The sequence below is a fragment of the Rattus norvegicus genome, chromosome 8, assembly GCF_021556685.1.
Source record: "Rattus norvegicus strain SHRSP/BbbUtx chromosome 8, alternate assembly SHRSP_T2T, whole genome shotgun sequence".
NCBI classification, from domain to species: domain Eukaryota; kingdom Metazoa; phylum Chordata; class Mammalia; order Rodentia; family Muridae; genus Rattus; species Rattus norvegicus.
In genome coordinates, this window is record NC_141541.1 from 30,292,408 (window position 1) to 30,315,678 (window position 23,271).

General features: G+C 43.7%; 1 protein-coding gene and 1 long non-coding RNA gene across 7 annotated transcripts in view; one reads left to right on the plus strand and one right to left on the minus strand.

The window, feature by feature from the left end:
* The window catches only part of Eepd1 (endonuclease/exonuclease/phosphatase family domain containing 1), a 107,047-nt gene that overhangs the window by 51,323 nt on the left and 32,453 nt on the right, over positions 1–23,271 (plus strand). For all 6 annotated transcript variants that reach the window (NR_190792.1, NR_190794.1, NR_190793.1 and 3 more), the window contains one exon: positions 8,944–8,995. Coding sequence is in view for 2 of the 6 variants with exons in the window: in NM_001014088.4 (NP_001014110.1) it covers positions 8,944–8,995 (52 nt within the window). In the remaining 4 variants the exon portion in view is untranslated. The remainder of the gene's footprint in view (positions 1–8,943; positions 8,996–23,271) is intronic.
* Positions 12,130–20,119, minus strand: LOC148003999 (uncharacterized). The gene is made up of 4 exons (XR_015627084.1): positions 20,011–20,119; positions 19,430–19,532; positions 18,810–19,022; positions 12,130–12,780 (listed from the first exon to the last, which is right to left on the minus strand). It is a non-coding gene; the product is annotated as an uncharacterized LOC148003999 (long non-coding RNA).

Sequence of the window (23,271 nt, forward strand, 5' to 3'; positions counted from 1 at the left end):
CAGGAGGCGCACCATTCACCCTGCCTTGGTTGGTGTTAACTTTTTCACTAAACTTGCCCATATCTAGTTTTTGATTGAAAATGGTGATTCTCAATCTGTGGATTATGACCCCTTTGTGGGTCAAATGACCCTTTCAATAGGGGTTACCTAGGACCATCGGGAAACAGGTATTAATATTGTGATTCATGTACATTCGCAGTAGCAAAATTGCAGTCGCAGTGAAAATCATTTTGTGGTTAGCAGTCATTATAGCACGAGGAACTGTATTAAAGGCTCTCAGTGTTAGGAAGGTTGAGAACCACTGGTTTCAAGTGAGAGGCTTCACACTCTTTCTATGTGGACACTCACAGGTGTCTATAAGGCGATTGACTGGCCTGATTTCAGTACTGTTGTGTCTCAGAGGCTAGGAATGCCTGAGGAGAGGGAGAGAGATGGTGAACAGCTTTCAAGCAGGGTAAGCACGCACATTTACTAGTTAAGCTCACTGTATTATATGGTACTTGTATGGCATCCGACAGTCACAGTAGTAACACAATAGATGACTGGTTATGGTTATTGTAATAATGCAGAAATGTGAAACACTGTGAAAACGAGACAGAGATGCAAAGTGATTACATCGTTGTCAATAGATGTGCTCAGTGCAGGGTTTCTCTATCCTTCCATTTGTATTAAATACAGAATCCTCACAGCACAGTAGAATAAGGTACACCCGTGCAAAGGCATCTCCTCTCGTGGCATCAGCAAAGAACTCACACCTCTATCACATTAAGGGATGCTGTTTTTTGTTTTTTGTTTTTTGTTTGTTTGTTTTTTACAAAGAAACCTAAAGGGCCACATACATTTACTCTCTAGTCCGTCTCACTAGAGAGTTTTGCAGCTAGGGTGTGGAGGCTTCCTAAGAGCTAGCTGATCTCATCTCTTAGCTCTAGCTTGAAACTTACCCAATGGGAATGACTGTTATAAGCACTGAAAATTGGTATCCCTAGAGAGCGCTGCTAGTGTTTCCCTAACAAGCAGTTCCGAGCATTAGACATCATTCTTCTGCTGTAGAAGTTTATTCTGGATGGGTGCCCTGGCCATGGGCATCCCATTGCATAACATTGCAACACAATGTCATCTATAGAGTCCTTGATTAAGAGCTGAACAACTGAGCTTTAAAAACAGTCAGAAATGGGGCATGGCAGTGCATGCCTTTAACCCAGCCCTTGGAGGCAGAGGCAGGCAGATCTTTGAGTTGAGCCAGCCTGGTCTACAGAGTGAGTTCTAGGACAGTCAGAGCTACACGAGAAACTGTGTTTGGAAAAAAAAAACCAAAAGAAAAAAAAAAGACAAATCTTACAGTGGAAGTCTAAAAGGGTAGAGTAGATGATACTTTTTATGCTGCCTGTCTGCAATGCTATTCTTTCCTGACAGTTTTTTTCTGCTTTCTGATCTTCAGGAAAGGGTTAATGACTAAAGAAAGGCTCAGAGTAACTTGAGTGCTTAAACCCGCCTGAGCAGAGCAACATTCAGATTTTACCCATGTAGTCCCTGCACAGGGCCACAGAAATATGTGCTCGACATTTTTCCCACCTTCCCCGGACGGAGCTCCCAAAGTTCCTAAAACCCTGCAGGCAGGAGGCAGCAAGGCTCAAAGGGACTTCAGTTGTTGGAGCTGACTCCTTGCACCAGTATGAGGAAACTTAGTGGTAAACACCTTTAGATTCCCAAAGATTTGAACTGCTCAGATATTTTGGAAGGAAAAGCAAAACCTCTGTGTAGAGGAGATCAGAATACTGCTCTGACGCAGTATCTTGCTATATAGCCCCTGGCTGGCCCCAGCTCACAATCCTTCTGCTTTATCCCCACCATGCTATGATTACATGTATACCAGCAAGCCCAACTGTTTCATCTTCTTATTGGCTAGGAAGTAGAATTTGTTAGTGGGCATGATTAAGGAGAGGCAGCACAGTGGAAGCCCTCACGTGTGCTGGGCTTGTTACTTGTCCCATGGAACCACAATTGTGGATGCATTTGACATCCGTCCTTTGGAATGAGCTGTTCTCGCCTGCTATGTCTTTGTATTGGATCCACATTAAACTAGATGAAGCCCCACTCCTTTGAGATATGCAGCTTCTAGCAGTCAGAGAACGTGACCTCAAACTTAAATGGATAAATTTCCACAGTGCCTCGTTCTGCAACTTGGAGGTAAAGACTTAGCCACCAGTGTGAGTCCTAGCCATCTTGCCCTGGTTCTTCCCTAAGGATATATATCTATATCTATATCTATATCTATATCTATATCTATATCTATATCTATATCTATATCTATATCTATATCTATATCTATACCTATACCTATACCTATACCTTTACCTATACCTATACCTATACCTATATCTATATCTATATCTATATCTATATCTATATCTATACCTATACCTATACCTATACCTATACCTATACCTATACCTATACCTATATCTATATCTATATCTATATCTATCTTAAATTGGGACAGAAAAGGTGAGTGATATTTGTAGTCTTTGGAAAGGCCTGTCTCCAGGACAACCATATAGACAGCAAGCTGCATATCCTACCAACGAGCCTGCTGTTTGCAGCCATTGTTCGTTGAGCAATATATTTTAAAGAGTGAAAAATGTGCAGGGCCTATCCTGTACTGTGTTACTGTAGAACTATAGAAAAACGAAACCCACAAACCCAACTATAGGCATGCGTCACTTAGCAACAGGAACGCATTTGGAGAAGTGAGTCATGAGGTGATTTCATTATTTTTTGTACTTGCATCGTAGAACACTCTCATATGGGCCACGAATGCTCCCAGAGCCCTGAGAATAAAAGCTTATGAAACCACCACTGCAGATGTGGGCCGTCCTTGACTAATATGTTGTCACATGGGGCGCAACTATGGTTAGGGATGTGGAAACAACCCAAGTAACCTTCGAACATAATAAGCACATACAAAACAATCTAGAAAGAGGGGGCAGAAAGTGTTAGAGCTGTGACATTATGTTTTCTGGATGTGGCAAGGAGGCTGCACCCACAGAATCTCAAGACTGGTTGCCTAAGCAAGTCCTACAAAATACCATACTGGATTTCTTTCTGTCTCTTAAATGGCTATGGCTCAGGAGCCTGGAGGGATGGCCCAGTAGTTAAGGAGGCTTACTGCCCTTCCAGAGGACCTAGCTTTGATTCCCGGCACCAACACTGAGCCTCACAAACTGCCTGTAACTTCAGTTCCAAGTTATTTGACACCTCTTCAGACCTCCTTGGGCTCCCGTATGCACATGTGGTGCACACAGACACACTCTATCTAGCATATACCTATACACATAAAAGAAATTAATATAAAATCAGTTATGGCTTAGGGTATCTGCTGTTGGCTGTCCCCTGTGTTTAGCCTTCTGTCAAAGTTACCTTCTTTGACACCGTCTCTCTCTACCCCATTGTCCAATTCCAGAGTTCAGAGCTTGCTGAGGTACAGTTATTGTCTCTCTCATACTGCATTCCAAGGCCCCAAGACCCAAGTGTCGGACGTAAATCACTAGTCTCCATCTCACTGTCCTCCCTAAGGACATGTTCCCTCCACCTCCCAGTCTTAACATTGAGGTGAGGTTTCTCTGGTGTCTCATACCCAACCATTTCTCATAGTTCATTCAAAAAAAAAAAAAACAAAAAACCCTCTGAGATGGCGCAAACTCAGGAGGCTGTGGCAGGAGATCATGAATCCAAGCCAGCCTAGATTATATAATGAGACCCTGTTTCAAATAAAACAGCATCAGAAGGAGACTCCTACCCTTGTCTGGTATCCTTCTAGTGGGCCATATAGCACATGTGATCCTGAAGGGTGCTCACCAACTGGTAGATATCATTATCTGGTTTGTTTATCAGATGCAGGCACATTAAGGCAAAGGCTACCCTTGCTTCTCAGTGTCTCCTAGTAGTGTCTCCTAGTTTCATGTAAAACAGGATTGAGTGTTTTGTTCATTTGATGATACATGTGTCATCACGTGACACTTATGGATTTATCATATACCATTCTATCCCATGCACTGTGGTTCTTAATAGTTTTCCTTTACTAATCTCCTTTTATAATTCTCTTATAATCGCCATGACAGTTTGCCTGTCTCTAGAGTTGGGAGTTGTACCTTTAAATGTGCTATAACCCTTATACAAACTTTACACTTCAGGCTTAGGGAACATAAGAAGAGGGAGCAGAAAAAAATGTAAGATGTAGGGAACCAGAATGTCTGCTGCAAGATAATGCTGGATATGCAGAATGCTGTGCCCATGAAATCTCTGCAGTACTTACCAAAAACAATGCAATGCTAACACCAGTCGTCATGCAATGTGGGTGGGGGAAGTCTCACAATATACCACCCTTGGATGGAGGGCTACATGAAATTAATGGCTGCTGAGAGAGAGAGAGAGAGAGAGAGAGAGAGAGAGAGAGAGAGAGAGAGAGAGAGAATCAGTTTTCCCCTCTGATAGATTATCCAATCCCAAGTGGCCAGCCCTAAACACATGCATTTATATGCCCATGTATATAAAACAATAATAATTAAAGAAAAGGTCATGAGTCTGAAGGAGAACTGGGGGGTTTGGAAGGAGTTGGAGGGTGAGGAGGGAAGGGTAGAAATGATGTAAATACACTACTCATGTATGAAATTCTCAAAAAAAAAGCTAGATTAAAATGAAAGACTGCTGCAGGCCTTATAGAGTGCTCTTGTCCATGTCTTCGGGGGTTACTGACGTCTGCTGAATCCACGGCTCTGAGCCCCCCAGATTGCAGCTGGCCTCTGGCTTTCCTCTGTCATGGTGGTGCTTTTCTTCACCGTGGAGAGTGCACTCTCCTCACAGCCTCTTCCAGTCCTCTCAGAGACCTCACTCTGCCATCTGTCACTCTTGTAAAAGACACAGTGCCCTCCAGCACATTGCCTCCTCGAGGCTTGTGTGGCAGAATTTAATTGTGTGGATTCTAGGTGCTTCCAAGTATTGCTTGACCTCAAACCTTGCCACTGAGATTCTTTCTGAATCAAATCAGTGCTGGCAGCTGATGGATGTGCTTTCCCTCTCTTCTCTAAGTGGAGTACCAGAAAAAGAAGGGCCGTTCATGGCAGTGTTCATTTGCTGGCTTCTGCTGCTCCCAGAGAATCCTGATTAGGTACCAGGCCTCCCACAGGACATGCTCCGAGACCCAGACCCACACTGGAATGCAGAGAGAGTCTAAATATCACACATTCCCGTCCCCTGAGCACATGTGCCGAAGCGGCACCTTTGTTCCTTCCTGCTCCTGAGGGCAGGGACATTATGGTGTTCACATGGGCCTCCCACCCCAAGCATGACGTACTTTCTACAGCTGGAGATATCCAGTGTCTGTTTGTGGAGTAGCAGAAGAAAGAAGGGACAGAAGATGGGGCGACATTGAAAACCATGTATCAGATGGTCTTCCAGAGTAGGGAGTTAGATGGTGTCAAGTGAAGATTTGGTAAATAAGTTTGCTGCTCCTAAATATGTATGAAATTGCTTCCCAGGGTATACCAGGCGCATTAGAAGATTGGATATCATCAGTACTAGTAAAAATATCCAGGACTTGAGGAGCACCCAACTTTAGAAATAGCAGTGGATAGCATATAATGGGACATCTGAGGACACACTTAGAGCCTGCAGACTTAGGAGGAAGAGTCATGGCTTGCTGAAGGGTCCTACACATCAAGCCCTAGAACAGCCACCTAACTTGTCCTGCTCCCATTTTGGGGCACAGACTGTCTGGATTAAGGGGCTCATCACCACCCCTCCCTGGATCCCAGAGGCCCTTCCACCTTGGGTCCAGGTTTTAAATGTCTTTTTCTACCCTTTTCCTATGACACTAAGGCTGCTATTTGTTTGAGAGCAGATGTTGAGTGGGTTTGAGGTTGCTATAATCTGTAGTAGATTGGCTATGGCTTTCGAGGCAGTTCTGAAGGATTCTAAAGTTTTGTTTAGGTTCAATGGAAGGAAACTACATGAAAAGAGGTGGCAAGGGCAGGGATGGTTGGAGAGGAACCATGATGATGTCACCCCTGTTCTAGAGAGTGGGGAGTAGTAGCCTAGTGTTGTTGGAGGTTATTTTAATTTCATTTTTCCTCTAGAGCTTTCCCTTGGTACTCTTCGGTAGGTTGAATGTGGTATCTTTGTAGATGGAGAGAAAAAGAGTTCAGAGGCTTCACAGCTTCCACATCTAACTTAGTATCTGATATTGGACCCTAGACCTTGTGATCACAGACAGGCAGGAACAGGAGGCTGTTTAAAACACCCCTCCGGAGCGAATGTTTTCCAGTAGTTATTTCAGAGGCAATTTAAGCTTTTGTAACTTGAGCTGTGACTGGTTCTCCTAACTTAGCACTTAAGTTGCTGCCCACATGGCTAGAATCTTAGCTTTCTGCACTGGCAATCAGAATGTACTAACGAGGAACCAATGGCTTTGGGCTGCCTTAGGGTCTGTTTCATTAGCAACAGTCACTTACACAACCTTGTGTAGCAGATTTTGCCCAGGGTGAATTTGTCCAGTTACTTCCTTTAAGGCATTGCTTTTATCATGTGGAGAAACTGAGGCACAACTGGAATGTATGAATTTTCAGAGTAACTTGGACCTCGGGCTTCTTGGCCCATGAAGTTAGCAAATATTCCTTGAATGTTTTATGCATGTCTATTGTAGATGTTGCAAGAGTAACTATGAGCAATGACATCTGAGCCCTTCAGGTTTAAAGCATTTCAGTAGTTGTGTGAAGGTAAAGGGAAGCACTACAGCAAATAATATTTTAAAAAGAGTAGTAAGGGAAACAAAAACCCTCCACTATGGTTGACCAGAGAAGCTCCTTGGGGATAGTCCCAAAGAGTCTCTGAGAAACAGCTGAGGCAAATCTGTGTGGTGGATGGAAGAGAAGTCCATGGCTCGTGGAGAGAATGCCCTGAGGCAGCCTATTAGCACTCGAATTATGGATGGGCATAGCAGTGAATTTATTACAGGCCTCAAAGGTACTAGTTGCTTCTCCTAGACCCGCTAGCAACATAAGCCATTGCATTTGATAAGGTATACTTGCTTAGTTGTATGAAGAGTGTGAAGATGTTTATAAGGTACAGCGAGCCTTTAGTGGTTTGATCCCTGTAGGCAGCTATGTGTGACAAGAAGGGTTTTCACCTCCGCTCTGCACAGCTTGTGGCATGCAGACTACAATGACAAGTGACCATAGATGAAGGCATCAGCATTGAGGAGGGAGTGTTATAGGGGTTGGGGATTTGGTTCAGTGGTAGAGCCTTGCCTGCCTCCTTGACTGGATCTGTTCATATTCTGTAATACTTCAGAATCAGCAAGCCTAATTAAGAAAGCATTATCCCACTACTAAATTCTGTCACCTCAGTCATTGGGTTCAGTCAAGGCTCCAGGCCCCAAACTAGAAACTGTAACATTGCCCACTCCTCTTGGCATCTTTGGGCATCCTTCCCTGGCAAGGCTATTTTGGTCTCTTTAGGAAGTCTTCTGTGGTGTCTGTGGAACCAGGGTTCCCTTAGTATCTCTGTTTATCCACTGAACATTTCACTTTCTATTGTGCCTTCATCATGGCTTCCACGCAGCCTGGAACTCCTCACACATTTTTAGCCTCATGCACATAGTAAGGCATCATCAGTGCCTGCCTGATGAGCAATTTATGAAGTTTATACTTCACTCATTATCACAGAAAGATCATGAGTGAAGATTGATCCTGAGCATGAGCAATTGTTGACTTCCTTAGTCCTCAGAACTGAGTCAAGTTCTTGGCATGAAATAGTGATCAGTAGTCACTGTAAGGATACTTTGCGCTAACAAACTGTGTATGACAAAAATTACCATTTTAACCAATATTAAGCACACATTTGCTGATATCATCACATTTGCACTGCCATCTCACCACCACCACCCAACTCCAGAACTTTTTCTTCATCCTACAAGGATATGCCATTCCAGTTGAACAGTAGCTCCTGATTCCCCTCATCCCCAGCCCCAGGAAAGAAACACTCCTCTTTCTGACTTTATCAACTTGGCTATTCTTGCTACCTCATGTAAGTGAAATCACCCAGTCTATCTTTTTGTTATGACTTATTTCACTGAACATGTCAAGGTGCATCAGTGATCTCTGTTGTATTTATTAAAATATCCTTCCTTTTAAGGATGAATAACCCATACATGTACACACACATGCATACATGCACACACATACAAACCTGCACATACATGCACACAGACACAGACGACACACATGTACACATGCATACACAGATACTGACACACATGTACACATGCACACACAGATACTGACACACAGACATACATGCACATGCACACACACAGACCCAGACACACAGACACGTACACATGCACACACATACACACAAACACACAGATATGCATAGATACAGACACACATGTACACATGCACACATATATGCATACACACATAGACATGCACAGACACACAGACACACATGCACACTCACACACACATGCAGATACACAGACATAGAGACACAGGCACATACACACACACACACACACACACACACACACACACACACACACCACTTTGTGTTTGTTTTTTATCTGCTGATGCATATTTGGGTTGTTTCCACCTTTAGGTTATGAGGAATAGCGTGAACACTGACGTGCAAATTCCTTTTCAAGTCCTGACTTTCAACTTCTACTGAAAATAGAAGTGCTTAATCTTGTGGTAAAGCTACTTTTAGAGTTTAGAAACATTTTAAATATATTTGGGACAGTCAGTTTACATCAAACAAAGTCACCTTCAGGTAAGAGGTGACATGGAATGATGGGCTGAGATTTTTGCATTCTTCTTTTTTGACTCATGTGATGATGCTTGCTGACATGAAATGACTTGTTTTAAGTATGATTTATTTTATTTTTTACAGCATCAAACTTCTAGCTGTGCAAGAACTGCTTGACAAAGAAGCCCTGGAAAAGGTAAATATTTTGTTTTTCCTGCCACACAGGAAGAATTCTGCTCCCTGACCAGGGGCAGCACTTACTGCAGAAGCAGTCTGCTTCTTCATATTCTCCACGGGTGGTGAGCCATGCAGATTTTCAATTGAAGCTCCCAGTCTTCACTCTCTGTTTACACTTGTAGACTCAAGCTTGCTCTGTTTTTTTCAATCTCTGGGAAAGCAGAGGCTTGCTTATCACAAGCCAGGCCATACTCTGTAGAAGGTTTCTTGTGCTTCTTAGCCACAGGACCAAAGATGTTTCCCATCTGTCAGGCTTCATGCTTACTCTCTCCTCCTCTTGGTTTCACACTCAATTGTCTGAGTGTATAGATGAAGGAACTGAGGATCAGCTATACTTGGTCACCAGCCCTAGGCAAATGAATTCAGTGGGAACCTCTCATACGTCCATTTCTAGAATGGTGGCTTTGCTGTTTAACAGGTGTGATTGTGACAGCTTTCTTTTAGTGGTTTAGCTATTATGGTATATTGGGCTGTTGCTGAAGACTGGGAAATCACCTCCATACCTGTGCTGTGGGAAACAGACTGGTGCATTTTGGCAGGTTCAACTCAACTGGAACTGACACTCTTCTATTTGTAGATTCTAATTCTGGGTTGAAGAGGAATGGCTTTAACGATTCAGGCTAGACAGGTACAGAGGAGGCCAGGCCCTAAATGTCATTGTGAGGGCTATTGTACTTCTGCAGTACACTCCCCTGGGCTAGTTCAGGACTATTCCTACAAATGTAGCTGCAGACGTTTATTATAATCTATAGGTTGACATAAACATAGGTTGTTAGAGAGATAAACATCCAATAGTAATTTTTTAAGGAATGTAAAATGTTTGAACCAGTGCTGAGTTTCTTGCTATGATAATGAAGGAAGCCTTTAAAGTCAGGATCAAGCAGTGCTGTGAAGGGTAGGGAGTGGCCTGAGCTTTGAGATTCCACCCAACCTCTTTTCCATGAGGGGTGAGACAAGGACACTGGTTCCACTGGACCTTAGAATGGAAAGATGTGAGGCAAATGAGTTAATGTAGCCAAATGGCTCTCTAGATGTGAAAGCACTGTGTTCATATCAAATCTTAATTATTCATGTCAATTCTTCATACACAGCCAGCTATTAAAATATGCTATGATGACTATAAAAGCTATCAGTGGGACAAATGACAGCCTTGAGGGTGGATGGTAGATTAGATAATGGTACTAAAGTAACTATAACTTTTCCAGAAGCTGGTGACTTCTTTGTGATCATGTCAGAGAATGGCCTGGTCCTTAGGAATCACAGGAAGGAATACAGAATCATTCATTCTGAAAAGAATTCAAAGACAATGGAGAGAAAGAAGGGGAGGGAGAGAAAAGGGAGAGAGGAGAGGAACGTGGAAGGAGAGAGGGAGGGAGGGAGGGGAAGGTTTGTGCAGATGAGGCAAAATGCAAACCATTGACCTTTCTGTGTAGGCAGTTATATGAGATTTCTTTGTATGTCTTTGAAACTTTAAAAGACTCACCCCGTTTCCCATTGTAATAGTATTCACTGCACCTATGTGTTTACTTCCTGATTTTGAAAATTTTAGAACAAAATCTTACCACACATGGAGCCTCCACATCCAATGCATCAGAATAATAAAAATATAGACACCAAAAATACCAGTTATATCCTTGAAGTGGTTACTGTCCAATTTAGAGAGGCCACATAGCCAGGTCAATTCAGGGGACCAAAGCTTGCAAAATGGATCAGAAGGTGGTATTGGGCTTGCCGTGGCTGGCTGCCAGCCAGTGAGTCATTGCACCACCCTGAGAACCAGGCTTCTATGGCTTTGCTCCAAAGCCTGCCTTCTCCTTCCTCCTTGAATCTTGGGTTACTTACCTTCTGTGCCTCAGGTTTCCAGCTAAAGAATGAAAATCTTAATCCTCAATTCACAAAGCTTTAGAAGAGACTTAAGTGGGCTATCTAGGGGAAGGTGCTCAGTAGGACATCTGGGTCTCAGTGATCTCCAGAAGTTGGCTTCTGTATATACTGTTCCCTCATCCCCATTCACCTCCAGCAGTCCTCCTCTTCCTCCCATTGTCCGTCTTCCCTTTCTGTAAGCCTGGTGGTGGGTTTGTATCATCCTATCTTAACAGATAGGACCATCGAAATATATGCAGGGACCAGTGGGGAGCCAAGACCTTGTGGTTTCTTTTCTCTCCTCTGTGCAGTTGTGTCCTCATTCGCTTATTCATTCTGCAAGTGCTGAGGTTTCTGCATGCTAGGCAAGTAGTAGACATGTTTTGAAATACTCAGAAACAGCCCAGTGGCTATGCTCCTAGTATTCAGTTACTATATGTTGAGTGAATCGTGGTATATTGCCTAGATTAGAACTTTTTCATTGTTGTTTTGTTTTTGTAGTAAGATTGGTTCAGTGATTTGTTAAAATAAGATATGTTCCCCAAGGAGCCTCATGGATCATATTTTCCTTCCACTTGGTCAGGCTAGAGAGCCACTGAGAAAAGTGTCTGGTAAACCCAGCTCTGCTAGTCAACATTGTCACTGGGCCAGTAGCTAACTCTGGAAGCTCATTAGGAATGTAGAACTTTGCCCTTTTAGCTCAGACCCACTGAATCAGAGCCACAGCCTACAGAGAGCCCAGGTGACTAGTGTACAGTAAAGTCCAAGAACTATTCAGGAAAGGACTGTTTACTATCCCCACAGTGATTATCGACTAGCCTATAAAGTCAGAAGCCTATTAGATTGCACAGATTCTGCTTCTATGTCCAGTGAAACTCCTTTGGGAGATATATGTGTGGGACAACTAAAAAGCAGACGACATCATTCTATTTGTAGATTTCTCTTTGGTTGTGGCATGCATATGAGTATGCAAGCACACAGACTTGTTTAGGACCCAGAGCAGAATTGGGGAGGGGACTTTCTCTACTGCTGTCTGCCCTATTGCCTTGAGACAGATGCTCTCAAGGAACCAGAATCTTGCTATTTCTGCTAGTCTGGCCAGTTAACCAGCAAGCTCCTGGGATTTGCCCGTCTTTGCTATAGCGCTGTGGTCACAGATATGTGTAACCACGCCTGGTATCTTGGTTAAAGTTTTATTGCTGTGAACAGATGCTATGACCATGGCGAGTCTTAGAAAGAAAAGTATTTAATTGGGCCTGACTTACAGCTCACAGGTTTAGTTCATTATTGTCATGAGGGGAAGCATGGTGGCATGCAGATAGACATAGACATGGGAAGGTAACTGAGACTTCTACATATGGATCCATGGGAGAAAGTGATACTGGGCCTGGTTTGAACTTCTGAAACCTCAAAGATTCCCCATTACATACTCTTCCAACAAGACTACACCCCCAATAATGCCCCTCCCTCTGAGTCTGTGGGGGCCATTTTCATTTAGAGTACCACACGTGGCTTTTTTTATGTGGATGCTGGAATTTGAACTCAGGTCCTCATGCTTGCAAAGCAAGCACTCTTACCCAGCCTCTTGAAACCTCATTTAGATCTTACTTTTCCTGCTAGTAATAGAGCTAACAGAGAGGTCTCAGAAGTGCAGCTCACAAGCCTCAGACCTATCACTATCTCCCTGCTGATGTGATATGGAAACCTGCCTTTGGAATTTATGGTTGCCGAATTCCTGAAGCTTGGCCATGTTGGACCTGTGCCTTCAGTCTCGATAGTAGAGGCCTGTGCATCCTTCTGTCTTGGAAGGTGGTAGTGATTCTGAAAGGCCTTTTCTCTCACACAGGGATTGGCAGTAGGTCTGAACAGTGATGGTTTAAGCTGCATAAAACACAACATGAAAGGTTGGCAGTGTTTGGAGGTCTTAGAAAAGGAGATTCCCAATGCCCCTTCCCTTTTGGTCAGCCATTGTTAGCATACTCTTAGTATTTGAGCTGAGGTTTTCCTGCTATGTACAGAACACAGAGCTGGGGCATCTTCCAGTCACTCTGTGGCTCCCTGTGACTCTGGAGACTGGCAGAAGACCATCCTGGAAGTCTTCTGATCTTGTTCTCCATGATGCCTCCAATAGCTGTGCTCATCAGAGCTGATATCTGGCCACACTGTAACTGGGGGATGTTTTGTCTTTTACCCCGCATTCTATTTTCTCTATTTTTTTCCCAGTGTTCCTTACTAGGCTTGGGGTTCTTGTGACATACCTATCCTATTCAACGTCAAAATTGGCATTCTGATAGAGGAATTGTGAACAGTGGTGACATCAATGGATAGACGTCCAGGGTTTCTATTTTGAGTTTTTAAACCCTCCCTGCAACCCCTGTCTGGGTTTGGTTTGGTTTTCTGGAGTCAAAGTTTTACTGTGTAGCATTAGCTGGCCTGGAAGTACTGTATAGACCAGGCTGTACTCAGATGCACAGTGTTCTTCTGACTCTGCTTCCTCAGTGCTGGGATTATAGGCCTATGCCAAAGCCTCAAGTTAGGGCTGTGGATTGGGGAGAGACTAAGGAACAATTGTAGCTCTGGCTCTGAGTGTTTCTTTTTTTCTTTTCTTTCTTGTTTTTTTTTTTTTTTTAAACAAATACCACAAAGGGCCCAGTTTCCAGATTAGACACAGCAATTTGTCAGTTGTTTTAAAAGTAAGTGACAAGCCATAAAATTAACAATCTAAGTTTATTTTAAAAAATTATTACCCATAACATTTATGCAGAGGGTCTGGTGCAGACCCATGCAGACCCTATGCTTGCTACTTAAGTCTCTTTGAGCACATATGAGACCTACTTAGTTGATTCAGTGGGCCATGTTCTTCTGGTGTCCTTGATCCCTCTGACTCCTACAATGTTTTCTCATACTCTTTGGCATGGTTCCCAGATCTCTGAGGGGAGGAAACCTGATAGGGACCTCCAGTTTAGACTCTTTGTTGGCATAATGTCTTGTTGTGAGTCTCTGTCTGCTCCCATATGTTGCCAGAAGACTCTTACAGTGACAAGACAAGGCACCTATCCTAGGTCTCTGGGCTATCCAGTCTCTCTAGTTCCTGGCCATGCAGGCAGTATAGGGCTTAGAATCCCTCTTGTGGCATGGACCTCAAGTTAAACGAGGCATTGGTTGGCCACTCCCATGAATTCTGTGCCACCATTGCCCCAACACATCTTGCAGGCAGGACAGATTGTAGGTGGTGGGTTTTGTGGCTGGATTAGTGTCCAGGTTTTTCTTTCCATAGTCTGTGAGTACTTTATTGTGCCAAAGAGACAAGGATGGTGAAGACTCCATGAAGGCATCAGCTGAATCTCTCTATGTTCAGTGAGCTGCGTGGATGTAGACCTCAGCAATATGGCCCCCACTCTCAGTCTTTTGAGTGTGACCCTCTGTCCTAGCATCAGCCTTGGTTGTTTAGGGATCTCCCCGGGACCACCTCAGCCAACAACTCAACGGAATACAACTCAGTCCCACCCCTGGCTACAAAAGATGACCACAACCTCCATTACTAGGATTCCTCATTAGAGTCCATGAAGTTTCCACTGCACTAGCTTTCCATACCATACCCCCAAATGCTCCGCAATTCCATCTCTCTCTCCCCACACTCTCTCCTTCCACCCCTCCCTAACCTGATCCCTCCCACTACCATCATGACCTGCCCCCAGTCCACTTGCAAATTCTATTCTATTCCCCTCCCCCTAGAGTCTGCCTCTTACCTAATGTCTCTGAGTCTGTGGATTGTAGCTTGATTAGCATTTCCTTAACAGCTAACATCCGCATACCTTATGGCTGTTGTTGGTATTTTTGTGAGACTTCTAGTGGGAGTGAGTGGTATGTCTCTGACTCTTTTGCCTGCTCTTGGGATTCTTTTCTTCCTATTGGATTGCCCTTGTCCTGCCTTGGCGTGAAGGCTTTCTTTCGCCCTCTCTTATTGTATTTTGTTTTTTGTGTTCGGCTGTCACCTCTTGGAAGCTTGGGAGTGCATCTGGGGGGGAGAAGAGGTGTAGGGAAGAATTGGGAGGAGTGGAGGAGAGGAGAAACTTTGGTCAGGATGAAATATATGAGAGAAAAATCTCTTTTCAATACAAATGAAAAGACCTGTAAGGTTAAAAAAAAGCCCAGACAAACTTTTCTGATATTTTTTCTGAACTGCATATATCTAAGCTATTAATAACCTAAGTCTTCTCTGCTAACTCAAAGTTAGATTTGTCTCTACGGACTTCTTATTAAAAGAATATTATTAGAACCATGATCAGGGTATCTAATATGCATAAGTATCACAGCCTGTGCCATTTTTTTCTGAAACAGTGTTTGTGTGCATGCCACACAGTGCTTAGCTCCCAAGCACAGTAAGAACCACACTTATCAACTACTTGTCTGTGCTCTTTGCTTTGAGAATAGTACCTTTTGTTTTCTTAACTTAAGCCACTAAGACTTGTTTCCTAGGATTTAAAAACAAACTCATCTAACGAGTTTAGATGTGGCATTACATGAAAGGAAATAAAAATATTGGTACAGCTTGATTTAGAAAGATCTTTTTTTTCCTCCCCAATGATCCTTTTGAACAGCTTCCTGCAAAGCTGCAGACAGTAGTCTGGCCAGCCATTCTGGCTAGAGATCACCTTCACCCTGACAGCACAGAGGGTGGCCACCATACTGTGATCAACGCCCACCTGTGAGCTCAGCCTCCGAGGCCACCCACCTCACAACTGTTGGCTGTTCTGCACCCCAAGCTGTTACTCGTTCATCAATCCCAGATCAACTGATCTGATATGACATCACACTCATTTTCTAGTGCTGAGCTTCAAGGGCATAGCCAGGTTGAGTCCAGTTTGGTTATTACCACTGAGAGGCCTACTGGGCAGGTTACCCACAATCTTAGTGTCCCCCCCCTTCCTCAGGGTTACAATTGTGGCGACATCTTTGGAATTTTGTGAGGACTAAAGGGAATGACATATATAGCAAAAGAGATCATATATTGGTTAATGCCATTGTGCCAGTGTCTACCCTATGCTGTCAGTGAGCTGCTGTCCCTGTCATTGTCACATTCATTATTCTTATCATCCATGCTGTCTCTTCTTTTCTCAAGAACCTTAGGTTGAGCTTTACCACTGCCATTGGAAGATGGTAAAGGAAAAGCCATAACCCTCCCCTCCCGCCATCTGCCAAACCTGGACAGTAAGATGCCCAGTGCTCCTCCATGCTGCTGCTGCTATGAAATGTTTTTCTTAAAATACTGACTTTGAAATGCAACCCTTTGTCTGGTTTTCTGGTAGGTGGAACAAGCAACCTCTAAGCCCCGCTTTGGTGTTTTCTATGCGTGACAAGTAATATATTCGTTTCACCAGGAAGCCTGGGGTTAGGAAAATTAAACTTAATACAGTAGTCCCTCTTCTTCCAGCTAGGAACTTGTGTTAAGCAGCATTGGGATTAGTGGTGAATAGTTCCCCAGAGATCTTCAGAAGGAATAGGAGGCAAACAGTTTTTATGTAGATGTGGGTGACTAAGCCAAGGATGCTAGCTCGGCCCCTGACAGTAATTGGGGGCCGAGTTTCAAAGTCACCGAAATGCACATAGATAGTGGCTTCTGTCGTGATCCGGATTTGTGGTTCATTTAGCTTGCACGAGTGCAGTGGCTGCCCTGCTCTTGAGTTATACTTTCTACCAAAGATGGTGAAGTTATAAAGCTTTGTCCTCAAATGGTCTGTACAGAAGTACAATGTTTCAACTGAGGTGGGGGGGGGGGCAGTTCAAACTATGTGAACTAAGCCTATACATTTCTAAGAAAGTACGCTGAGACCAAGGTTATTGAGTGATCCCTCTCCCCTGGGCCATAGCTGGTTTGTTGGTCAGGCAAAGGAGAGCTTTGCACTTAGTGTCCTGGCTTCTAGGTCCAGATGGTCACAGAACGGTAAAGAACATTAGAAAAATGAAGCACATGGAGTAGACACACCTGCGTTTGGGCTGAGATGCTTTATATAATACTCTCTGGAAAATGTGTACTTTAAAGATAGCAGCATGCGATCCTGCGGATCTGCTGTGTTATCGTCCCCTCTCAATTACCTAACTCCTCATTAGTTGGAGCTGAGTGTGACGGTCACGTTGAGTGGTTGGTAGTCATACATCTACAATGGTCGTTTCATCCGTGTGTTGAGCAGAGCTGTGCGTGGTCATAATTAATCTCGTTGTCATCCTTTGACAGCAGGAAGCTGGCCACTTTTAAAGGACCAGTGAGCAGAAACGGGGCTCCCGTCAGAGGTTACGGTCTCCTGAGTGGATCCTGACTCTGACAGGGGTTTGCTGCAGCTTGGAGTCATCAGGAGGCTCCACTTTCCAGACTGCACCCTGGCGTTTACCCACAGACCTCACTGCTGCGCATTGGAACAGCTTGGGGAATTGTGGAGCAGGCTGCATAGTCTCTTTAAAGGAGGTGGTGCTGGGGTTGTAACTCTGCTGTAGGCTGCTTGCCTATAGCATGCGCAAGGTCTGGCTTTAATCCTCAGTAGCAGCAAAAGAGTGGGAGCAAAGATGGGATTTCTCCTGCTGTTTTGACATCCCCACAAGATACTATGTATATACTCAGGGACTCACACTGTCTTGCCATTTCCCCGCCTGAAGCGTTTAAAAACTTCTTTAGCTTTATTAGTTATCGAAAGTAAGAACAGGCAGAGTGAGAGGTTATTTGAAGTCGGTGGTATTAGCAGTGCTTTGAAAACATCCTGCGTGAAGTTGAAGTTGCCAGAAGCAGCATGCTGGCGATTTCTGTGGAGGTCAGGGGACAGGAGGCTGACCCTCAAACACATGATGTGCTCCATTTGCCTCAGAGATGCTCCTACCCCTTAGCTAGGACCTGTTCCTGCGCATGTCTCCTAACGAAACAGTCCATGAAGATAGAAAATAACAACACATGGCTACACGCTTTGCAAGGGTGAACAACTGGAAGGCAGGCCAGTGTCATAAAGAATGGTTAGCTTTTACAAGGATTGTGATAGATCTGCTTTGGGGATGGGTATATGACTACCATCAATGGGGAAGCATTTAGCCTGGTAGGAATGTGCTAAACTTTCTACCAAAAAGGAGACTAAGCTTCCACTTGCTTTGATAACAACCATGTGTAAATAATGTATTCGTTCCTTAAGCTGATATTCGTTGATCCCCATCTCCTGTTAGACCTGTGTTAGTAGATGTCCATATCTGTGAACAGGACGTTTTCTTTTCCCTACCTCAAGGAGTTCACCCTGTAGTAGATAAGGGGACCACCATTAGCTGTTACACAGTTACTTAATTACAATAGTGAAATGAGGGAAAAAAAACAAAACCTCAAATACGAATCAGAAAAAGCAGGTTGTCAGGAAAAGGGGCCCTAACCTAGTGTTCTTAATGTATCCATGGGAAACACGTAATTAGGGAGGTTCTTCTTTTCCTTTACCATTGAGGTAATATTTCTGGATTGAACATTTTAGTGCCTCTTTGGCAGCTATAGTGGGAGGGGCAGGAGGAAGGAGCAATAAGGAAGGAGCTCCGTGGTGTCTGCAGGGTGGGGTGGAACAGAGAGGGAACAGCCCTTCTCAACAGCCTGGCATCCTGTACACAGTGGGTCCTAGCAGATCACAGCAGCCTGTTGCCAGTTGGTGGCTTAAATCTGGCCTATGCCTCGTTTTTGTGCAGTATCATTGGAATACAGAGCTACCCACCCATTTAACTTGGTGCCTGTGACTGCGGTCAAGCCACAAGGACAGAGTCCAGGGGTTGTAATAGAGATAATCTATCTGGCAGACCTCGAGTTATCTATCAGTTGGCTCTTTTTATTTGCTGTTTGCTGACTCCCCTTGTAGATAAGGAGTATCTTTTTAAGAGGGGGAACTACATACACTTACCTCAGAAAAATTCATGTCTGAACCTTTACGCGTGGTTGCCTTCTCTTATTTTGGGAGCCTGCAGGGCGCCTTGAGGTCTTACTACTGGTGAAGGTAGGATTCAGTTCTTTCCTCTAGGTATGCCCAGCCATTTCTTCTTGTCCACATGAATTTGTCTTGTGGACGTGGCTTTAATCGTGGGATGAATTTGCCCAAGGCAGTGGAGCACATAGCCTAAGGTCAAGGAGAAAGATTTTGTGGTTAGTTCTGGTCAGAGTTTGAAAACTGTATCCTACTGGTGCCAAAGCACCACCCCAGTTCTTTTCTGTGACTTATGGACACTCGCACAGTGGGGACGGGAAGGGGCTATCTGTTTTCCAGAGTATCTGCGCTCCCATTCTTAGCTGCATCAGACATGTTTAGGTCTCCTAAAACCCGAAGTGCGCTGAGACTTGACCTGCTTTCTTCTCTGCCTCCGCCCTGTTTCTCTTGGTTGGTACTTACCCGGAAAGAAGCCTCGATCCCATAGCCCAGCTTCATCCCCCTTCAGCACTCCTTGGAGCTTTGGAGTGTGCGTGGCCCTTGCCTCATAATAATGATAATAACGACAATCTAATAAATTACCGTAGACAGTTGCTTACCTAATTCGAAGCACTTTCAGCTGTAGAGGCTTTGTGATGGGGGCCAGAGAGTAAGGATGCTTCCTGCCAAGACTCATGACCTGAGTTCAGGCCCTGGAACTCCCTAGTGGAAAGAGAGAACTGATTCCTGGAAGTTGTTTTCTGATTCCGTAAGTGTGCAAGTGGGGACACACACACACACACACACACACACACACACACACTCTCTCTCTCTCTCTCTCTCTCTCTTTCTCTCTCACTCTCTCACTCTGTAAAATAAATTTTTACTTTCTATTATAAAAGATTATTGTTAAATTATTATGCTCAAGTTTTTGAATATAAATAATTTTTGGATAATTTTTGTTCCCATATGTTTTGGTATTGAAAATAAATTGATTTAGGTTTAAAATATCTTTTAATCTTTGGGGTATAACTGTATGGTCTTTCTATGTCTGCCACAGTTCTGAATAAAGAGACTTATATTTATTAATTTTAGTATTGGGCCCTAAGGCTTAGGTTTGTTCCCAAGTAGCTCATAACTTAAATATATATTAACCCGTATATATTGACCTATGTTCTGCCCACACGGCTCGTTGGTTTACCTCTTCTTCACTCCTAGCCTGCTTCTTCTGCATCTTGCTGGCAAATCTTCCACACTTACTCTTTCACAGAGTTCCTGTCTCTGCTGGAAGTCCCGCCTGTTCTCTCTTCCTTTGCTGTCAGCTTTTTATTAAATCAATCAGCAGGTGAGAGAGGGAGTGGTTACAAAATACCATGTATTCAAGGCTAACTCCCCACTTTCTGTTCTATTAGATTTAGTGTATCTGGCCTTACGTTGAAGTTTTTTGATTTGTTTTGTTTTGTTTTTTTTCCACGTGGAAAGGTTTATTGAGAGAAGAAGAGTAGAAGAGGAGAAGAGTAAAGGTTGGAGATGAGCATGTGGAGGGAAGGGGGTAGGGGGATGGGGAGAGAAGTGATAAAGGGAAGAGGGCAAGAGCAAGAGAGCAAGAAAAGAGACTAAGAGAAAGAGCACGTTGAGGTCTTTGATCGGCACCATTTTGTTAAGATGCTCTCTGCTTTCCACTGAACTTTGTATTCATGCTGATCCTCCAACAAGTGGAACAGGAGCTGTCCCTAAATCTGTCGCCTGCCTATGGATCCCTTAACTGGGCCACCTTGTCTGGCCCCAGTGGGAGAGGATGCGCCTAGTCCTGCAGTGACTTGATATTGGGGTGGGTATGGGGGCCGCGTGTCACTGGATCTACCTTTGAAAAATGTTTGAAGTTGCAGATGTATGGATTGGCAAGAAAAGGAAATAAGTCACCCTTGGATCAAATGTGGGCTGTCTGCTGAACCCCTTTGGGGAGTTTCATGGTGGCCATCTTCTGCCTGTCTGATTGTATTTTGGGGCTACTTCTCTGATGGTTTAATTGGGTTTCCTGCGTACTTAAAATGTTCCATTGTTATTCCTTAGTCTTCTAGTTAGTTCTAGACTTACAGAGTCAATGAACAGAGATTGTACACATATGGATTATTGATGTATATGCAGAGGCCTCAGCTGGGTCTACAAAATAAAACAAAACAAAATAAAACAAAACAAAATAAAACAAAACAAACAAAACAAGCAAAAAACAGGCTAATTCGGTTATGTCTCAGGATCAGAGGAGCTTTGGCCCATGGACATGGTTCAAAGTCTAAACGAGCACAGGAGAACTAGCTTTACTTTTACTTTGGGCTAGAGCAGTCAGTCCTCTGTGTCTCACTCAGAGGCTTTTTCTTAACCACCAGCCTGAAAAAGTTTTACTGGCCTGTCAGGATGACTCATGACTTTGTGGCATTCCTAGGTCATGAGCTGGCTACAACTTTTTCTGTGCTGCCTTAGCCGTCCTGCCTCCGCTCTCTGCAGTCTCCACTTATGATCACGGTCGTGTACCTTATATCAGAATGACCTTCCCTCAGCTAACAATGTGAACTGAGTAAGATGCACTCAGGTATTGCCAGGTCCCAAAGGACAACTAAAATAGGCAGACACTGTAGGAGCCACAAGAGCGGCAGGAAGGAGCTCAGAGTGAGGGCCATTTCCCTGTCACTTGACCTAGCTCTCTACCCTGTGGGTGGCTAGTGTGTGGGCAGCCAAGTCCCCAGCAGAAGCCCAATGTGTAGAGAGGAATAAGAAAGTTTGGCCTGAGCTTGAGACTCCCCATTTTCTCTGTCGTTTTCTGTCTTCTGGTGTCACTTTCTTCCTGGTGTCACTTTCTTCTCCCTGCTTTCGCTTTATCGCATTCTTCCTTGGAGGCTTAGATTCTCCATTTGAGCACTTCTCTGCTGGTGTGGAAGGCCCCTTATTGTAAACTGATCTTTAATGTTGTCATAGCTGATTCTTTCTGCTTTAGCACATTGCCTTTCCAGTTTATCCATGCCAAGGTCTTTCTGTTCCCTCATGATTTCCTGTTTAACCTTTTGGTATGTCCAAGTGAATTGTTTAATTTCCACACACCTATAAATTTTCCAAACTTATTTTTATTTAAAGATTTATTATTTATATGAATACACTGTCACTGTCTGCAGACACACCAGAAGAGGGCATTGGATCTCATTACAGATGGTTGTGAGCCACCATGTGGTTGCTGGGAATTGAACTCTCGACCTCTGGAAGAACAGTCAGTGCTCTTAACCGCTGACCCATCTCTCCAGCCCCTAAACTTTTTTTTCTCACTGATTTTTCATTTCCACCTTCTTGTGGTCAGGGTACGTGTTTCCTTTGATTTTTATCTTTGTAAGTGTGTTGACCCACGGTTACTGGCCCAGTGTATGGTCTGTCCGGAGATCTCCTGTGTGTACGTCAGATGTGTGTTACTAGATGTCTGGAGTGACTGTAGGCTTTGTTGACTCACGCTTCTGCCTGATGTTACAGTCTTGTCAATCACCTGCCTAGTCAAACTTAACTATTATCAGTGAATTACCTATTCCTTTAATTCTGTCAGTTCTTGGTTCAATTATTTGGGGGCCCTGTTATTGAGTTCATAATGATCATATCATTCTAATCCCTTGACCCTTTTATTATGTATTGTCTTTTCATCATGTCTATTTTTAGTAATTTTTTAAAGTTCAATTTTCTTTTCCTTCCTTTTTTTTTTTTTTTTTTTTTTTTCTTTTTTTGGACAGGGTTTCTCAATCCTGGCTGTCTAGGAACTCTCTCTGTAGACTAGGCTGGTCCCTAACTCAGAGGCCCGCCTGCCCCTGTCTCATGAGTGCTGGGCTAAAGGTGTACACCCACATACCCAGCTACAGCCCATCTTTCTGACCTTAGCGCAGTTCCTCCTTGCATCATATCCACCCCTTTCCCCTTTGGCTTTCATTGCCACTCTCAGACCCTGCGACAGTTGATGCCTGTTTTTTATATAGCGTTTTATGCTTAGCATTGTGAAGGCTGTGGTTGAACGGGAGGCTACCATTTCACCTTCGTTTTTTTGTCTTTACTCTTTGTTGTTGATCCTCATTGCTCCGCTCTTAGGTATTAAGCATACATTTTTCCTAGCATTTGTTTAATTCTTTTTCTTATTTACTGATTGTTTTTCGAGACAGGGTCTCACTATGCAGCCCAGACTAGCCCAGCAATCCTCTTGCTTTAGCCTCCCAAATCAAAGGGTCATAGGCATAAGCCGCACACCCAGCTTTACGTAAATACATAGCACTGTAGTTTTTAAAATCCTTTCTTTACGTATATCCATATGTTATTTTCTAGTAGCTGTTTCATGACTTATCATAATATCTTAATTTATAAGGTCACACCAACTGCTTTCAAATTTTTATTGTTTCACACTGATGCTTCCAATCCCAGCAAGCTGTAGGCATATTTGTGC